At 36.7% G+C, this 18,404-nt stretch overlaps 1 protein-coding gene across 1 annotated transcript in view; it reads right to left on the minus strand.

The window, feature by feature from the left end:
* The window catches only part of EYS (eyes shut homolog), a 610,207-nt gene that overhangs the window by 178,800 nt on the left and 413,003 nt on the right, over positions 1–18,404 (minus strand). The window contains exon 27 of the mRNA XM_041477332.1: positions 9,224–9,453. Coding sequence (XP_041333266.1) covers positions 9,224–9,453 — 230 coding nt within the window. The remainder of the gene's footprint in view (positions 1–9,223; positions 9,454–18,404) is intronic.

Consider the following 18,404-nt stretch of genomic DNA (forward strand, 5'->3'; position numbering starts at 1 on the left):
AACCTCCAGAGATAAAACTTCTAAACTTTGCAACTGTGCTGCATAAAGCCCAAAACTCAGTAGCATACTCCCTTTAACACAAGAAAATGCACATGAAGACACAGATGTATAAGAGGGTCTGGACTTCTGCTGTCAAATTCTAAAAGAAAGTTAAAAGTCTTGTGGCTGTACACATTGTACACATTTTACTCATAGAAATATTTGATTGATTTTTGCTCTTTATTTTGCTGACATTCACCAGTTGCTGAAGCCAACTGTACATATGAGTAAAAAGAAGCAGCCATTCATTTACAATTTCCATAAGATAATATTAAGAATAAGGCCACATGCTGGAAAACAGCTTTGGCAGTCAGATGAATCTATAGTTTTCCATTTTGGTTGGTAGAAGCTAATAGGGCCCTTGTCTTTCTTTCTTTTTTTTTTTTTCCTGAGTTTTATTTTTCATATTTGCATATTTTCTATGGTATTAGATAGCCAAATGTCTTTTACTATTTGCTTATAATACAGTAGTGTGATTTTTGTCTTGTATAGGGCTAAAAAAATCCATTAAATAGAATTCTTCATACAGAGAAATACAAAACACATAGGAAAATTTTTTTCATTTGTGGAAGTCGTTGTTTGAAGTACGAATTTAACAGAGTATCTGTTTGGGCAATGTATCAATCCTTTGCGCTGTTTGATGAGGTATTCACTATTTTCAGTAATTCCACTAAAACACAAGGAGCCTCTACATGCTGACAAGTTTTGAACCTCTCCATGTTCTGCACAGAACTTATTTACATCCATGCAGAATTTAAGTATATAAGTATATTGTACTACTAGGAAATTCACCTTCTGAATCCTAGATTTCCTGGGTAACTAAAATGCTAAATCACTAAAGTGTTTTTGCTTGCCTATATATTTACTTGATTATTTTATCACCACAAACTCTTATTACAAAAATATGAGGAAAGTACAATGGTAGAAAGAAAACCAAGATTTTATTTTACATAAAAGAAGTGGGTTCCTCAGAAGGAATTAGGAGGCTTGAGGAGCCTCACAATGGTAACTTCCTAACACCTATATTATAAATTTTCCTCCTCTTTAAACACCAGCAGTTTAAGATTTTATGTAAATGCAGACACCAGTGTTCCATGAAGATGCACGAAAGAGAATGTGTCAGGCACCCTTAATTAGAAATAATGGGGGGTTTCATGATTGAGTCAGAAATTTATGCTTAGGCCAGGAAACAGCAAAGCCATTTTCTCTTTAGCCACATTACTCAAGTAGCCAACATCCTTCCAAACTGGCCACTGGCCTTGGGAGATGGCATGAAAGGATTGGCCAGATGACATGGTCCTGAGCAGGACACTTTACTGAGGTCCCTAGGGAATCCTGATGTTCGCTCCACTCTCTCATCTAGCTGAAAGTTCCCGAGAGTGGTCTGGGAGCACACCCACAGCTTCACATCTTGTGTGAAGGAATGAAAATCCCTCTGTTTTCAAGCACAGCATTCTTGAAATCAACATGTCAAGGTAGTAAAGCATACTGTTATCCTAACTCAGTACCACAGATGATTTCTAGCTAACTATTAAATTAACTGTGCTGTAGAAGCACACACAATCTTCTATGTCTCTTTCTTACATGTCACATAACAAAGCTCAAAACCATTATTTAATACCTCACCTGCTTTATTACACAGTATCTCCTGGGGAACAATTCAGTCAAGCATAGAAAATAAGCATTGCCAAACTGCCAGGGGAGACACAGCATTTTTGCAGATGACTTGATTATCAGCAAGTTAGCACGACAGAACAAATGGTTTCAATTCAGGAGTTACTGAAAGAAGCTTTTCCCAAAAAATGCCATAAATGGAGAAGTAAAGCAAGAAAAAAAGCAAGTATTTGTCACTTACATGACAATGATTACCTTCAAATGAAAAATTACTCAAAGGACTGGGACATTGCAGCCTAATACATTGCAAGCTTTAGAAAGAGCCAACTTTATATCAACGTTTTCAAGTGGAAAATGAAGGGGAGAAAGCTTGTTCCCTGCAGATTGTAAACGCACCATTATTTCATTTTCTGCTATCTGTTGCCCAGAATAGAGTTTGTTATCAAATTGTTACAATTCTCATAAAAATTATTATGACAAGAAAACATTAAAGAAATGTGATTCAAAAGCCAAATGCTAGAAATGGTAAAATTTCACAGGTCTGGTCCATGTGATGAGGAGACGTAGATTTTTCTACTACTTTTATCAATGTTTTTTTCCAGAAATGTTCATTAATGCAAATCCTTATAGCAAAATGCTACAGCTATCTAATTTTTAATGAAATCCAAATAAAAACAAGCAACTTTAAACAACACTTAAAACCAATACTTCTTATTTTAAATGGCTCATGACTGGATGTGAATGGATGTGAATAAAAGACAGAGGATGTACTAGCAAACTGACAACTCTACAAAAATTTTCTATAATTAACTTTTTTCACCACAATCTTTGAAAACAACTTATGCCCAGCAGGCTCCATAGTCTATTTCATAGAACAGACTTGTGAAATATATATTACATCTCTGTTAAATAAGAGAACCCTATAGCTCTACAGTACAGCATAGAGCTGTATATTATATGCTATAGCAGTAGACTCTACAGATGTGCCAGAGCTCATTGGTTGTGGGTAGATGGCAGCTGCAATCATAAATAACTTTACAGACATTGGGACAGCAGTTTTTAAGACTTTGTTGGTGCTTTGAAGAGCTCTTTCCACATCTCAGCTCTTTCTGATTATCCTCCCTCTAGGTATAATTAAGCTTTAATCACATATTTAGTCTTAACAATCATAGAAAACTATCACATCCCTTTACAATTTCATTAAGTTCTCTGGAGGGATTTGAGATGCAGGTTGATTTTAAATAATAAGCTTATATGAGTGACCAAACAAGTAACAGAATGGAGAGATCCTAAATCAGGGTCTGATGTAGTGGAATGCCTGCATCCTGAACATAAATGCCATGAATCACAGAGGTTCCTTATGCTCCTAAAATTAAATATATGTAAAGCTTACACGCTTCACTGAATCTGGGACATAATATCTAAATTGGATGAAAATGAAATATTAAGTTGTATGAAAGCTCATACTGACACTTGTTTCTGTAGTGGCAAAATTCTACAAAAATGTTCAGGAGAGCATAAGAAGGATTAGCCTAAAATTACTTCACCTCTTCCTTGTGAATTCAGTTTCTTTTCCCTGAAAATCCTGTTTTTCTTTGGTTTCAAAAACACTTCAGCAAATTAACCCACCTTAAAATAAAACTGATAGAACAAGATGCAATTGGATTGGAGATATTTCAGACATCTTGAAAAAGTTTTGTGAGCAAGGAGGGAAAAAAGCAAGGACCATATGCTAAGTCCAGGTGACTGAAGCTAATATGATTACTCACAGACACAGGGTATTATAAAGTGTTAACCAGTTACACTTTACAAGGTTTGCATTGTCTGATATCAAAGTGTACAACTATATCCTCAAGTGAAAGTCTAGAGAAGAAAATTAATTTATACCATTCCCTTTTGCACTGCTCACTCAAATTATATTTCTGTTGAATTATATTGAATGGAACAGATTGTGGGAATGGCTAGCTATTTCCTATGAAAATTGCTATAATCTCAACTAATGTATCATATCCAGCATACAAAACTAACTACTGCCTAAATCCTTGTTTGCTCTTAACTAGCCTACTGTGTTCTTAATTTTCAACCCCATTCCCTAAAAGAAATAAGACTGAAGGGAAACCTTACTACATTTTTTCAAATCTAGTGCAAAAGCTAGAGAGTTCATTTGGAAGTTCAACATACACAAATACCAATTGTGGGACATCAATAGGTATCTCACGAGTCTAGACATATGCTGAGGTTAATGGCATCACATTAATGACTCTGGGAATTTATAGAAATCTCTAAACATTATTTCTTTCCTGCTCACAGAGTCTTACAAGGTATGAATCATTTTGAAGAAGGACAAAATGAGTGAAAGAACCTTTGAACCCTGGAAAAACAGAGGTTTTGGAGTAACCATATCCCATTTTTTCTTTCTGGGTGCGTCAAACTGAAACCTGAATGTGGAGATGAAAGTGCAATCTTCTTTCCTTAACCTCTTGATATAATTTTTGCTGGCTCACTTTTCTTTTTGATGTAAAATGTCACAGACTTGTTTTAAATCATAAATAGACAGTATAAACGTTATTAAGGAGATAAATAGTTCTACTGGAGACATGAGATTTTTTCTAAATATGACTGAAATAAAATAAATTGGACCAAATACATTTCTTTTCAATGGCAAAGACATAAAGACAAAACTCCTGGTAGTTGTCTGAGATGAATTATGGTAGTCAATGACACAAGCTAGAAATGTTTAATTAGGAACATCTAGAAAAGCATATGTAAAAGAAACTTCTAATGTTCAGGGTGATATTATCAAGTATTTCTCAACAAATCAGGAATTCAACAAGTGTATCCTGGGGAACAAATGTCACAAAGTCTTTAGTGTGACTGTTCCAACCTAAGTGCCTGCAACAGCCTTCCATTTTACTGCTATTTTTGCAGCTTTGTCAAAGGAGTTGACCTTTAAGCAATGTACAAAATATACAGAGGCAAAAAATCAAATTCAACAGATTTTCTGGTTTTAACACATGACATTTAAACACACTTTTTATTGAACAATTTATAAAACTTTTACGGAATACTAAATATTTTGGAGACTTAAAAAATGTTAATCTTATAATTAACAGTCAAGGATATACTATCTTCACACATGCAAGACACTGATATTCCAAACTATTGCTATGAACTTTCCAGTAATACACCACCATCTGCTTTCATGCTAAAGCAGAGCCATAGCAGTTTTTTCCACTCGTGAGGGAATTTCACAATGAAGCAGAAAACACAGCTTAGCTAATAAAGAAAGAACAATACATTTAATGTTAAAGTAAAAAAGCTTATTTATGCAGAAAGGAAAAATAAAAATGGGCAGTGCAGAGTACACTATCTACCCTTCATACCCTATCTATAAAATCCTCCCTTTCTATTGGATGAAAGCACCCATGTAGCACTCACCACTGAGTAATGAAGATTAATTTTATGTGACAAACATATTTTCTATGCTGCATTTTAATAAAGGTTTAAAGAACTCTCGTACTAACTTCTAATTTCCTATTTGGTAATTTGTGATTAAAAAAATAGAAAAATGGAAACAATGAAAGCAGTATTAAAGGGAACAGAAGGCTCAGATGGTTGCTCTTCCATTCTTTATACTATATCCTCATTTTGGCCTTGGGTATATAAGCAGTGTTGATAACTTCAGTTTGAATTTGGCAAATACACTGATTTGTATGTATACTTTTCTATTTCCTTAGAAAAATGGAGATAGACTTCCATTTTTCAAAACTGTAATTTAGAGATATTTCAGAGGTATCTTCTTAGAGTAAGTACACAGTGTATTTAGATAAACTGCTATGGTCTAATATATACATAAGGACAATTATGACTTGAATGTATTTCTTGTAAGGGCAGAACAACCTGCTAGAGCTTGCTAGTTGAGGAACAAATGAATAAAACCAAGAAATTGCATTTAATAACACTGAAGTTAAAAGAGATAACTGATAATGACATCCACTTGCTCTTTCTCTCAAAGGTGCTCTTACACTCTGTAACAAAAATAGTTAGCAACCCACTAAGTGTATCTTACTGTAGCTATTAAATCAACAAATTCATCCATTCTAGTGAGGCCATGATATCCACAGAGGGTTTTTATGTAAAACCCTGTGTACCTCATGTGCACTGTTAATATGCCAGGTAAGTGTACAATGAGTTTCTTGCCGAAATTTAGTTAATGGTAGGTGAAAGGCAGATCACAAACACGTTTAATGAAAATATATCGCTGAAATGTATAGGTGTACATAATAGCACGTTATAATATATCACAGGTATCATTAAGGAGTGAAGAGAAAATTTCCTTTACTGTCATAAAATTTCTGTATTGCATACATGACAATTTACTTTCTCCATTGGGAAGTCTATGTTAAATAATTATAAAATTATTGCAGATGCTTTTATATCCTGTAATGATGAGCTCTCTCTAGATTTCTTGAAGAATATTCTTGATATTCAGGTATCTGAATATCAAAGGTTTATAATCATAGTTCGGTTGGTCAAATCCTGGTTTCATTAGACTAAATTATCAATCTCATTGAAAATTTAGTATTAAATAAGATCACTCTATGCTGTAGTTACTTTTCAGGTACTAAATACAGGATCCATCAAGACATGTTCTGATCTACATAAAGATGCAATGTGACAGCATGAGCTCTGGGATGCAGCTGCCCCAGTGAGCTCCCAGCCAATGAACATGTTCAGATACGGCAGCCCTGGCTTGCCCAGGAGCACTAGCAAAAGGAGGAGTTCCCTGTATTGAACAGAGGGTTTTAGAGGGTAAAAGTAGAGCTCTGTGAAAAGAGAACTTAATTCATTTTCTCCACACAAAAAAATAAAAGAAAAGAAATGTTATTCTAGTGCTAGAACTATTAGACAAGCTATGTGGAAGTATTAATCTCTGTTAATATCTCAACATCATGTAAGCTGCAGGAAAGCCAAATCTCTTCCACTTTTAGGAAAAAAAATAGATACATCATGGAAACTGGGTGTTTGGCCACTAGAAGGATGATATGGTTGTACAGCTGAGGCTATGTTCTCCAAAGGCTCTCCTTGTTTCAGGGTTTCTTTAAGTCTTCTATTCTGTTTTATTGAACGGAATGGTTACTGCTGTACCTTGTGCAGAGTCAGTCCTAACAATCAGAGATTTGGTTACAGCTGTGAATTAGTTCAAGAGTCCCCTGCTTTTAATTTGCTCTTGGGGTAGTCATAATTCAGTCATATTTTCACACATGATTTTTGAAACAAAATCACATAAAGGAAGAGAGAAGTCCCCTTCATTTACACAACTAAGAAAAACTTTCTTGGAAGACAAATTTCTTTGGAAGTGTAGTTGGCAGTCAACTCTTTCCAATGTATGAACATCCAGTGCAGGCTAAGCTTCAAAGCAGAAAACGGCTTAGAATGCTGCATTTTTGAATGAACAACATAAAAATACCTTTTTCAATCAATGAAACAGAAGGTACTTTCCCTAAAGTCTGTGGCACATGGAAGTACTCAGCCCAGATAATATCATTCAAACACAGATTACGTCAGTTATCATTAAAAACATGAAACCAGAACAATGCCTTAAGTTTTAGCTTTCATATTTTTCAGATTCTGTGAGGCCTTGGTGTGTAACTCTGAGCTTCATATAAAGTGTTTGCAAGTTCTCTTCACAGGATAGTTAGACAAAACAACCCTTTTCCAGCTTGAGAACCAAGGACAGCCATTACAGCCTCAGGCCCAAAAAGCATAAAAAACAGCAAATTGAAGAGAGCAAACTGAGAGGATGGGACTTCATAACCTGAGGCTGCAATTGGACAATTAACCCCAATAAGCTAATGGACCAAAACTTATAAAAGTGTGAAACCTCATGACCGGTCGTCCATTTTGTGAACATTTTGGGTCCACCTTGAGTGTAGCCCTGGCCAGGCTATTGTGCTGGGTAAGATGATTCCTTTAAGGACATTTAATAAATATCTACTTTATTCTTTAACTCTGTCTAGTCTCTGCTCTATGTCAGCCTCTCTAGGCATCCACAGAAGGCCCTTGGGGACTGACACATCAGCAGCAATCAGACACTGGTGGAAGGAACCAGTGGAGTCCCACAGAGTGGTTATGCACACATACTGATATGGCCTATTATCACAGAATGTCTGTCAAACTCCTGCTTAAATTGAACATTGCTTACTTCTGGCATAACCCTAGCAAAAAGCCAGAACCTGCCCTCATCCAAAATAGCACAGATGATGCTGGTAAAGAGGATGCCAACTGCATTATTTGGAACACAGAAGGAAATTCTGGCTCATGAAATGTATGTAAATAAATAAAAAACTTTATTGAAATGTTGAAAACACTTAATTGAAGCCCTAACTAAATATTTCATGTTTTATGGAAACACACTTTTTTAGTTTCATTATTTCATGTTGCAGTTTCCACAGCTGCAGTGTATTGTAAGCAAGCGCAAAGAGTATGCCCAGAGACTAAATATGTAGAAAATACTCATGGGATTAAATTTTAACACTGAAAATGTGCAAATATATGCTTTATTATAAACTTGAAAAGGCTACATGGTAAAATAGTCTCTGATATCTAGAGAAAAATGAAAATTTTTTTTTTTTTTTTGAGCTGACAGTGACTGCTTTCACATATAGTGAGTGCAATGACCTATTTTTAGACAGTAATACAATGTGATGCTAACTCACACACACTAGCAGTCTGGCAAGGGCATTCTTAACTCTAGTTGCTTTTACTTCTTACCATGGGAAGTTCATTAGGAGGATGATACAGTTATATAACTATATTCTAGACATTTTTTGGTTCTTTTCCTGTACACCAGTAATGCCCTTTAGTGCTATGAGAATTATCTACTGCAATTCATTAACCACAGTACCTTAAAAGCTAAAACAGTTTTTGAAGCCAGCTATGAAATTTACTCTAAAAAAGAACTTTCTGAAAAGCAATAATGAAAAGCAATTACAATTACAAAACAGAAATATTGATCAGTTTGCCTTATAGCCTTGATTCATTTTACAAAGAAACCAAAATTACTAAAAGAATTATTTTTTATTCAAATTCTAATTATGTTTATTTGATTGATCTGTGCTTTATGTGCAACTGTAGTAGAAGTACAAATGAGTTACAGAGAAAAAGAAAAGCCTTTTTCAACAAAGGATCTGATACAGTGATGGAAAAAACCCAGTCTGTAAAAATGGAAAACATAATATTTTAAGGAAGTCAACTTACTTCTGTCCCAGAAATAAAAACACTGAAAATTATGCATTGTTCACTACAATTTTGCAGAAATAATGCAATGGTTTTTTATTAACTCAAATTGCAACCCTTAGGAGTGTGCCTGACTGATATCACCAAATTTACACCGCATATAAGTATTATTCGAATTACCTCAATGAATTTGCTCCTCAGTTAACTAAAAGTAACTGGGATGAAAAGCAGAGAAATATGACAATCAATACCTCTTTTCTCCCTTTTCATCTCCAAAGCAGAATAAGACTTTCATTTCATAACCAACGGAGAAAAAATTAATCGCAATTACCTTTTTCACAGAATCGCCCAGTGAAGTGTAGTGGGCAGTCACACTGGAACGAGGTGGCCCCAGTAGGCAGAGAGAGAGGGTGACAAGTCCCTCCATTATGGCACAGTCCTTCCTGGCACACAGATGGAAATGCAGGAGAAATCTGAGAGGGCACACCAGGGTCAGGCAAGTGAGGCACATCAGAAGAAACCACAGGGAGTGCTGTTGATAGACGTGTGGGTACAGAGATTCTGAAAGGAGAGACAACACATCAAAACAAAAAAAAACCCATGAGATCTAATTTTGTTACTGCACTTAAGCTTCAATTTATATTAGTTTGTTGTTTTTAAATAGAGATTCAGACTATACTTAAGAAATATGAATACATAAGGAATTCCCAAATCTAGTCCCCATCCAGAAAACTAACAAAAACTCAGTGAAGGTATTTTTTCCTGTGAGGGAGCAAGGAATAGCCTTCATGCCAGAAGCAGTTTTTATGTGCTCTCAAAATTCATTTTTGGTGGATGTCAACAACAGTTAAAAAATAAACACAGGCTTCACTTATTAAATAACTCATTGCTTGAAGCTATGAAAACTTGTAAAGTAGTTCTATAAGAGACTTCCATACAAGTTGATAAAGCATGAATAGCAGAAGGGAAAAAGCTGTAGTACAGAAACACAGTATCTTTTAACTCACAGAAGTATTGGGGAGAAAGGAAAAAGGTGACAAAAAAGAGAGACTTTTATGGTTTAATATCACCTGTTTGTCAACTCTATTTTAAAGAAGCCCATATATTGGCTCCTGCTGTGCTCTTTCCTTTCTCTTTGGCACCTGCTCTTGTATCAGCTAAAACTTTTGCTTCACCATGTTCTAGAGTTGTATGTCTTAAAAAGAAGCATTGGAAAGTGATGATGCACTGTTAGATTGCAACTGCAGAAACAAGATAGGTGGGGATGCATTCAGTGTGACATTACACTCACCACTCCATGCATCTGTCTAGCTTCTTCTTAAGTCTAGCTTCCAAATATTTTACATATCCCATTTACATGAAAACTGATTTTAATAATTTATTTTTTTAAATCCATATTTTAGAAAGTACGAACAAACTTCATAATATTCTGAAAAAACTCTGCCCAGCATAACACATCACAGGTAAATAAGTTGTCTGTTAAAGCCACTATTAAAAATCTGCTCTTCTAAATTATCAATAGAGCAAAAAAAAGGATACATGATCAGAGGCAGTTAGGAAAGAAAAGGAGGTGGACAGAGGAAGGAGATAAAAAATTCAGGGGAAAGTAAATATCTAAGGGGACCCAAACAAAGGCACAGTAACTGAGAAAGGAGTGGAGCCTGGGGAAGAACAAAAGGGATGCAGGGCTTATGTGGCTTATGTAAAAAGAAGATGTGCAGGGCCATAACAGTAAAGAAAATATTAGAATGGACACTTAAGCAAGGATACATCCAAAACACAAAATAACCAAAATGCACACACTGTGGTGCTTAGCAATGAGGATTTCAAGGCAGCACTCTACTTTATATGAGACAAAAGCATCCAAAAATGTGGCAGTCATCAAGGTGGCTGAAAATAAATCCTTAAAAATTTTTGAGGCAGAGGACTTGCTAAAAAAAAGCTTGAAACATTTAGAAATTAAGTGACTTACGGTTTATTTCCATTTAGATGAATTGAATAATAATATTTCCATTTATATAAATACAATGAAAACAACATAATTGCTGAATTTATAACAATACTTTTCTCCTAAGGGAAATAACTCTGTTGAGCTTCATGTAGGCAATTCCATTCAAAGCAGCATTAAGGGTGCATTAACATGTGTTATCTTCTACCAGCAAGCACAGCAATTCTTCTATTTGCTAGCACAGCAAATTAAAAATGCTTAGTCACCTGCTGGGATTACAATCTCTGATTAAATGTAAATAAACCAAAAATCTTAATTTTGTCCCCAGGCATAACCTAAATGTTGTAGAAACTCTGAACTAATAGCAGGTTTACGTAAAGATTTAGACATTTACAGGATAAATTTTTTGGGAGCAATTACTGGTATTTGTTGATTTTTCTGTTACTTCTGGAAAAAAAAATAGTCCACAAAAACTACATAAAACCTGGGGAATTAACACAGTATAAACTAAGCTCTCACTACTAGCTATTAGAGAGACCATTTTTCTAATGACAGATAAACCTATCTGACCACTGCAAAATTTACTTCTCTGAACCTGGTCACAGCTACTGTCAGGGGTAAAATGCTGAACAAGAGGGAGAGCTGTCTGACTGGCAGGTGCATTCTTGTCTCTGCTGAAAGCACAGATTTCCAGCTGTGGAAGTTTCACATCCCCTTTCTGATGGGAAGCTACTGTTTTTCTCTAAAATAGAATCACAGCAGTGTGCTTTAAATGAAATTTTATGAGCGCAAGTAATGCAGCCTTGCTTCATTTTTTGGTTGACATTCTAATCTGCAGAGGAGAAAGGAAAGCTGCTTGGTAGGCTGATTTCTCCCCGGTTCATTTGCTAATTTTTCACAGGATGTCAGCCTTTGCAGTGTTGTTCTGGATGTTTTGCTTCTAGATGGTGCCTGACTGTGCTCGTGCCAGCACTGCTTCCAGGCACCCCGCAGCTCCCTGCCTTACCACAAAAGCAGGGAAGAGTTTGCTGGGGCTGGTTAGCGGGGCAAACATCTGCAGCTGCGCTCACAAGCCGTTCAGGCTGCTGCTGTGAATAAGCAATGACCTCGTCTCAATGAATTTTAACTAAAACACTATTTGAATAAAGAGCTGGGAAGCATTTAAAGTAAAATAGTAATTGAGGTGTTGAAAGTTTTGACAAAGTGTAACAAAAATATATCAAGCAAAACTTGATTCACTGCTGCTCTGCAACAAGGCCACAATTCTATATTTGTTTTTATTCTTTTCAATTTCCCACCCTGTCACTGCCTCTCAGGTCAATAATGCACACAAAGATCTTCTAACTTGCTGCAAGCATCAACACATTGTTTTTAATCTTACAATGATCTCAAAAAGCTGAGTTTTAAAGGTCTGCAAGCTTGTGCTTCATAGCTGAGTGCATGTAAACTTGAAATGCTTGTCTAAACATAGACATTAGTGCAATTTGAAGTCTTATTTATTATATGTTACATTGTTTGCCCCCCATGAGATGTATGGTGAACTGGATCGCAGGAATATAGTACTTAGAGGTCATGTTCAATGTTATGTTATTAAACCAAAAGCACACATACGCAGACCAGCTGTGCTTCCCTCTCCCATACACTCTCCTCTATCCAGTAAGAGCCTGAAACTATCAGTGTGTGAAGTTAGAGGCACTGCAGCTTAAAAAGTTAACAAAACCTCTGGGACGCCCTGCTCTGCACTGACCTGGCAGTGAGGGGCTCAGCCTCGACAGGGCTGAGCTGTGTGCTGCCAGTTTAGCCCCTGCACCAGGGCCAGGAGAGTTGTTCAGCCTGAACAAAGGAAGGCTCAGGGGAATCTGGTCAATTTGTAAAAATACCTGGGGGAGAATGAAAGGGGAAAGGATGGAAGCAGATGCTTCTTACTGGTGGCCAGGACACACAGCAATGAACACAAACTGAAAAGCAAGAAATTCCACCTAAATTTAAGAGAGGTTGGTTTTTTTTTTTTCTTTTTTTTTCTTCAGGGTCATTTATTTATATAATGGACTTCAAACTGAGACCTGTAAAGAGAGCAGACTATTCCCCCAAGCAATTCATTATCAGGCTGATGGCAGATGTGTCTACAGAAGCACTCTGACATTTCCCATGAAGCAGGTTGATGAGACAAGCAATGGCATGGGAGTCCCCATGATATGATAGCATCTCCACTGCCTATATCTTCTGGTACTTATGCACTTAACATTTTATTACTGGAGTAATGGATTTAGCTTTATCTGATATGAGTAGGATAAGGCAGTTTGTATTTTTATCTTGTCAATAAAGTAGTTTGTGCTGGGAAGCAACTGCTTTTCTTTGCAGTTTCTTCAGTGTACATCTGCCATTTTTCTTGGGTTGTGACAGAATATTATTTTAAGGGAACATTTTAGAATTTGGAGACAAAAGAAGGATTTTTCAAGAGCATTAGCATGCATGGTATAATATAATTTCAAAGTTTATGAAACTGAAAACAACTGCACTTCATGGAAATGTTGGTTTAAACAGGAATAAATACCTAGCACCTAGTATACAATTTGGCAGGAATTAATAAAGCCTTTTACAGGCTGTTTATTTCACTGTACACAGCCATGTCAAGCAGAGTACTTTAAATGGCATCTCACTGATTTCAGTGAATCCACAGAGCAATGTATCTGTGCACTTACCCTCCTGGAGACACCATTTACATCACTCAACACAGTAATTGGGAAAACAATTCAAGAGCTTTCCAGATATGGATTGTTTATATTCTGCAGTTTATATGTGAATCTGTTGTCCTCACTCATGATAATTTTTGTTTTAGTTGGAAGTGCTTGGGGTCAGTTTTCTGAATACAGATGATATATGCTCAGGCATATCTCTTAAAAAAAATTAAATTTTCAGTGTATGTTCCAAACTGAGAGCCCAGCTTCCTCCTCCTACAAGCCAGAACATTTGATAGCAGAACTCAGTGATAATGTAGTTGCAGCTTTCCATTAAAAATTCACAACTGGAATAACATCATTATTTGCAACTACTTTTGCACACACAGAATCTCATTTAATGGTGCAAACTCTTAGCAATGCAAAAAATATATTCAATATACAATGCAGTCAAGGATGTGAGAATGAAATTAACAGATATAATGAAGTTGATGAAAGCCCTGTTTACAAATACGAAGAAAAATTTAAACTCCAGGATACATAGTGGGGCTAGATATGGGAAGAAATGTCAGTTACAGACAGATGAAAGTGGAAAGAGAAGGAAATACATGTACTGAGACATATTCCTGTTGTTTTCTCTAAAGGATATAGATTCCATGAACTTTGCAATGGATAAATAAGTAGCTGCAGCAACAATATGTTGAAAGTTTAATAGAAAAAACCTTTCTAAACCAGACATTGAAGTGAGTGTTCCTTAGTTGATACTTGAAAAACACCCTTAGTCCCTAAGTTTAGGACAATTGGTAAAACAATGGTTTTGCTAAAACTGAAGAACTGAATTTCTGCACCAAATCCTGTTATGTTTTTCTTGGCTTGCTCAAAGAAATAAGGGAGCATTAAATCTTTCAGTTGTTCACACTGATCTTTACTTAAGTGTAAAAGATTACATGTACCAATGATCCAAACATTAAACTCAAAAAAAAAAAAAAAAAAGGAAAGAAGTCAAACTACTGAGCACTGAGTGGACTAGTGTGCAAATCTTACATTTTCTGAAGTTTAAATAAATCTCAAATCTGTGTGATCTTCAGCTTTCTATTTTACATTTATTCAATAATCACAGTTGGAAAACCTCTTTCCAGTTTCATCTTAGCTGCTATTTAGAAAAAGAGCACTTGAAAGGCCTAAGCACTGCAACTTTTTGCAACTACTTTTGTTTCTTGGAACTGGTGGTTTTGAAAGGAAATAAATACTTCCATTCTCTCTTTGAAGATTATTTCAGCAGATGAAAAATGTTTTTTTTTTTTTTTTTTTAATATGACATTGTACTTAAAGTTTCCTTCTGAAAAGGCTCTGCAAAATTAGAATATAAGCATTCTGTTCCAGTCCTAAATGGCTGAGTAAGTTCTACTGTATAAATTGAGTTCCTGTAACAGAGACGCTATGACAACTATCTCAAAAATCACAGTTCCAGAATGGAGTCACTACTGTTCACCAAAGATTCTATCTAAGTTCATGCAGTTCATCACCTCATTGATGCCATCTATAATTTAGACTCCAAAATGCATGAACTACCTATGCAATATTATTGCACAATGTGGCTGTGATGGATAAAGGAGGAGCACTTCTAGATCCTGAATATACAATTGATTTCCTAAGCAATAATTCATTCAGGCAAGACTTCTGCATAGTAATTTTTGGGGCTATAGTAGCCAAACTTTGGCCTTTGCCCACAGCGAATATTCTCCAGATGGGTAGTACCCTGCATTGACAAGAAAAAAACTCTTAAATGCTTCAAGAGATATACTTAAAAAATAAATAACACAGTGGAAAAATACAAATCTATACTCAGGTAAATATTCTAGCCCAAGGGATGGGTAACCATATGTGGACACTTTTCCTTTATCCATTCATCCCAGCCAATGCTTATTCCATGCAGGACAGAACAGACAAACTTTGCTTTGGGGAGTTCTTACAGCACTTCTGGAAGGTGTTTATAATTCCACCAAGCTAAGGACAGAACTGAAGTCAAGAATCTGATAAACCAGAAGAGTGCTCTCATCACTGATCTGAGGAACAAAAACAGAAAGAAAGGATATACCAATACTGGACCTGTCTTTTACAGTCTCAACTTCTTCTGGGAATATTTAGGAGATATTCTCTCTGAGACACACCTGTAGAATAGAAGCATTCTCAGATCCTAACAAGTGTGAGGAGGACTCTTAAGACCATCAAGATGCTTCCAGAAATGAACTGCAGGCTAGAAAATCAATGTACACTGATTACATTAGAGATAAAGTGCAGTTTTGAGAGTACATGCTTTGCTTTTAGAGGTCTCACATAAGAACAGTTTAGGCTTTTAAATGATTTTTACAGATGAACAGCCTTATTTCTTTTAGGATTAGTTTCCCCATGTGCTGAAAATAGTTCTTAGCACATTAATAAAAGTAGGGAAGATTTACATTTGTGGTTTTGACTGGAATAGAGTTACAGTAGCAACTGTGGGTCTATGTTTTGGATTTCTACTGAGAACAGTGTTGGTAATATAGAGATGTTTTAGCTGCTGCCACACAGTGTTTGCACACAGTCAAGGCCTTGCCTGCTCCTCACCCCACGGCACCAGTGAGCAGGCTGGGAGTGTACAAGGAGTTGAAAAGGCACACAGCCTGATCCCCACTGCCCAAAGGGACACCCCATCACAATCAGCTGATTGTGCTGTGTCACAATCAGCATACAAAGCTGGGTGAAGGAGAAGGAACATTTGGAGTGATGGCATTTGTCTTCCCAAGTCAATGTTGCAAGTGATGGAGCAGTGCTTTCCTGGAGATAGCTGAGCCTCCACCTGCCTGTGGGAAGTGGTGATTGAATTCCTGGTTTTGCTTTGCTTGTCCATGGTTTAGCTTTACCTACTGAACTGTCTTTATCTCCACAAGTTTTCTTACTTATACATTTTGGTTTTCTCCCCCATCCCACCAGGGAGGTCTGAGCAAGTGGCTGAGTGGGGGTTAGTTGCCAGCTGGGGTTAAACCATGACATTTTACAAATATTAATTAAGATTCCTGGATAGAAAGCATTTTTCTATTCAAGGACTCTGCTACTGGAGAGAAATAAGAATTTAAAAGAGCATTCTGTATCACACACTATAGAAATTAACATAAAAACTGTCCTGAAAGCAAGATGAGGATAATATGTAGAAATTATTAGTACAGAAGGAGTTAAAAATGCAGAGTACTGTTATGTATCATCTAGTCTTTCTTCCAGACTTAATTTCTAATTATATCTTAATGCTGGAGAATGGCTGACATGCATAAACACAAACATCATTTATTCATCAGTAATTTGGCATTTAATTAAAATATTGCTGCATTCTCATTGAGTGCATGAGAAAGAGTGTTGTAAATATGACAGGTCAAAAAATCTCAGCAATATTAAATGAGAGAATGAAAAAATACCCTACTTGAAGCCTTCTAAATAGAATTTTACAAGGTATTTTACAAAATAAAGAACTAATATAATAGACTTCATGTAATTTTTTTCTGGGAGGAAGAAATGATTTTACAATCAATAAAGTGCATGACAGATGAGAGAGTAAACAACAGCCCACCGTTAAACTGGGTATAGGGGTTTACTTAAGAACTGATGAGAATAGAGCTGTTACCCTAGTTGTTTATCTCATGTGCTCTTTTGTGCCCTCAGTTCCCCCATGCCCTGTTATGCTCACTGGGTTTCCCCTTTCACTTCTAGTAGGGAGGATGCTGGTGGTCTGGGAAGCTTGTGTGAAAAGTCATGTTGATTCACATTGGGCTGCTGTCTGTAGTAATTGGTCTTGACTGCTGCCAGCCACAGTCCCTGTGCATCCCCTGGTATTCATCTCCAGGCACCTCTCTTATCTTCAGTAGCCTCCCCCTCTTCCAGGATCTTTCTTCCAGCCAGGAGGTTTACCTTCTTTCCTGGCCAGCATTAAGTCATCTGGGACCTCAGCTTTTAGCCAAAACTGATGATAAATGATGAGAGTGGCTGGTGAGCTCTTCTGTCACCTGTCTCAGTGGCCTTGGGTGAATCCCATCTGGCCCATCAGACTTCAGAGTGCCTAAGTGGCTCAGCAGGTCACTAATTACTTCCTTCTGGATTACAGGGGGTCTATTCTGCCCCTACCAGCTCAGACAGCTGGTTGCCCTGAGGATAACTGGTCTTTCTGTTAAAGACTGAGGTAAAGAAGGAGTTAAGTACCTCACTCTTTCTAGGTGACAATGTTCCCCTCCAAGGAAATGGAGATTTTCCTTAGACCTCCTTTTGCTGCTAATGTATTTATGAAAACTTTTTATTACCTTTCACAGCAGTGGCCAGATTGAATTCTAGCGGCACTTTTGCCTCTCTAATTTTCTCTCAACGTGATCTAATGATATCCTTGTACTCTTTGTGAATTCCCTGCCCCTTCTTCCAAAGGTCTTAAACAGTCTTTTTGTCTTAAGGTCCTGTGAAAGCTCCCTGTTCAGCCAGGCCACCCTTCTTCCCCACTGGCTCATCTCTTGGCACATAAGGTTAACCTCCTCTTTGTTATCAAAGAGGACCACTTTGTTATTAAAGGCTGTCTTCTAAGGGACTTTCTGAAATAGAGTACTGAAGAGGTACCCAAAGTCCACCCTCTGTAAGTTCAAGGCAGAGGTTTAGTTGATCTCCTGCCTTGCTTCACTGGGAATTGAAAACTCTACCATGTCATGGTTGCCCCAGTCAGCCTCTGACTACCAATAGTCTCTCTGTGCAGAAATACAGTGTGAGATCAGCCTCCTAAATTATGCTTTTATCTCATGTCACTTTATTAACTGCAGGCTTTAGGGTCTGCTATTATTGTTTGGTCCAAATATTGTCAAAGTGTACAACCACTCGTA

This window comes from Pyrgilauda ruficollis, unplaced genomic scaffold (genome assembly GCF_017590135.1).
Source record: "Pyrgilauda ruficollis isolate IOZ18807 unplaced genomic scaffold, ASM1759013v1 scaffold40, whole genome shotgun sequence".
In the NCBI taxonomy this organism is placed as follows: Eukaryota; Metazoa; Chordata; class Aves; order Passeriformes; family Passeridae; genus Pyrgilauda; species Pyrgilauda ruficollis.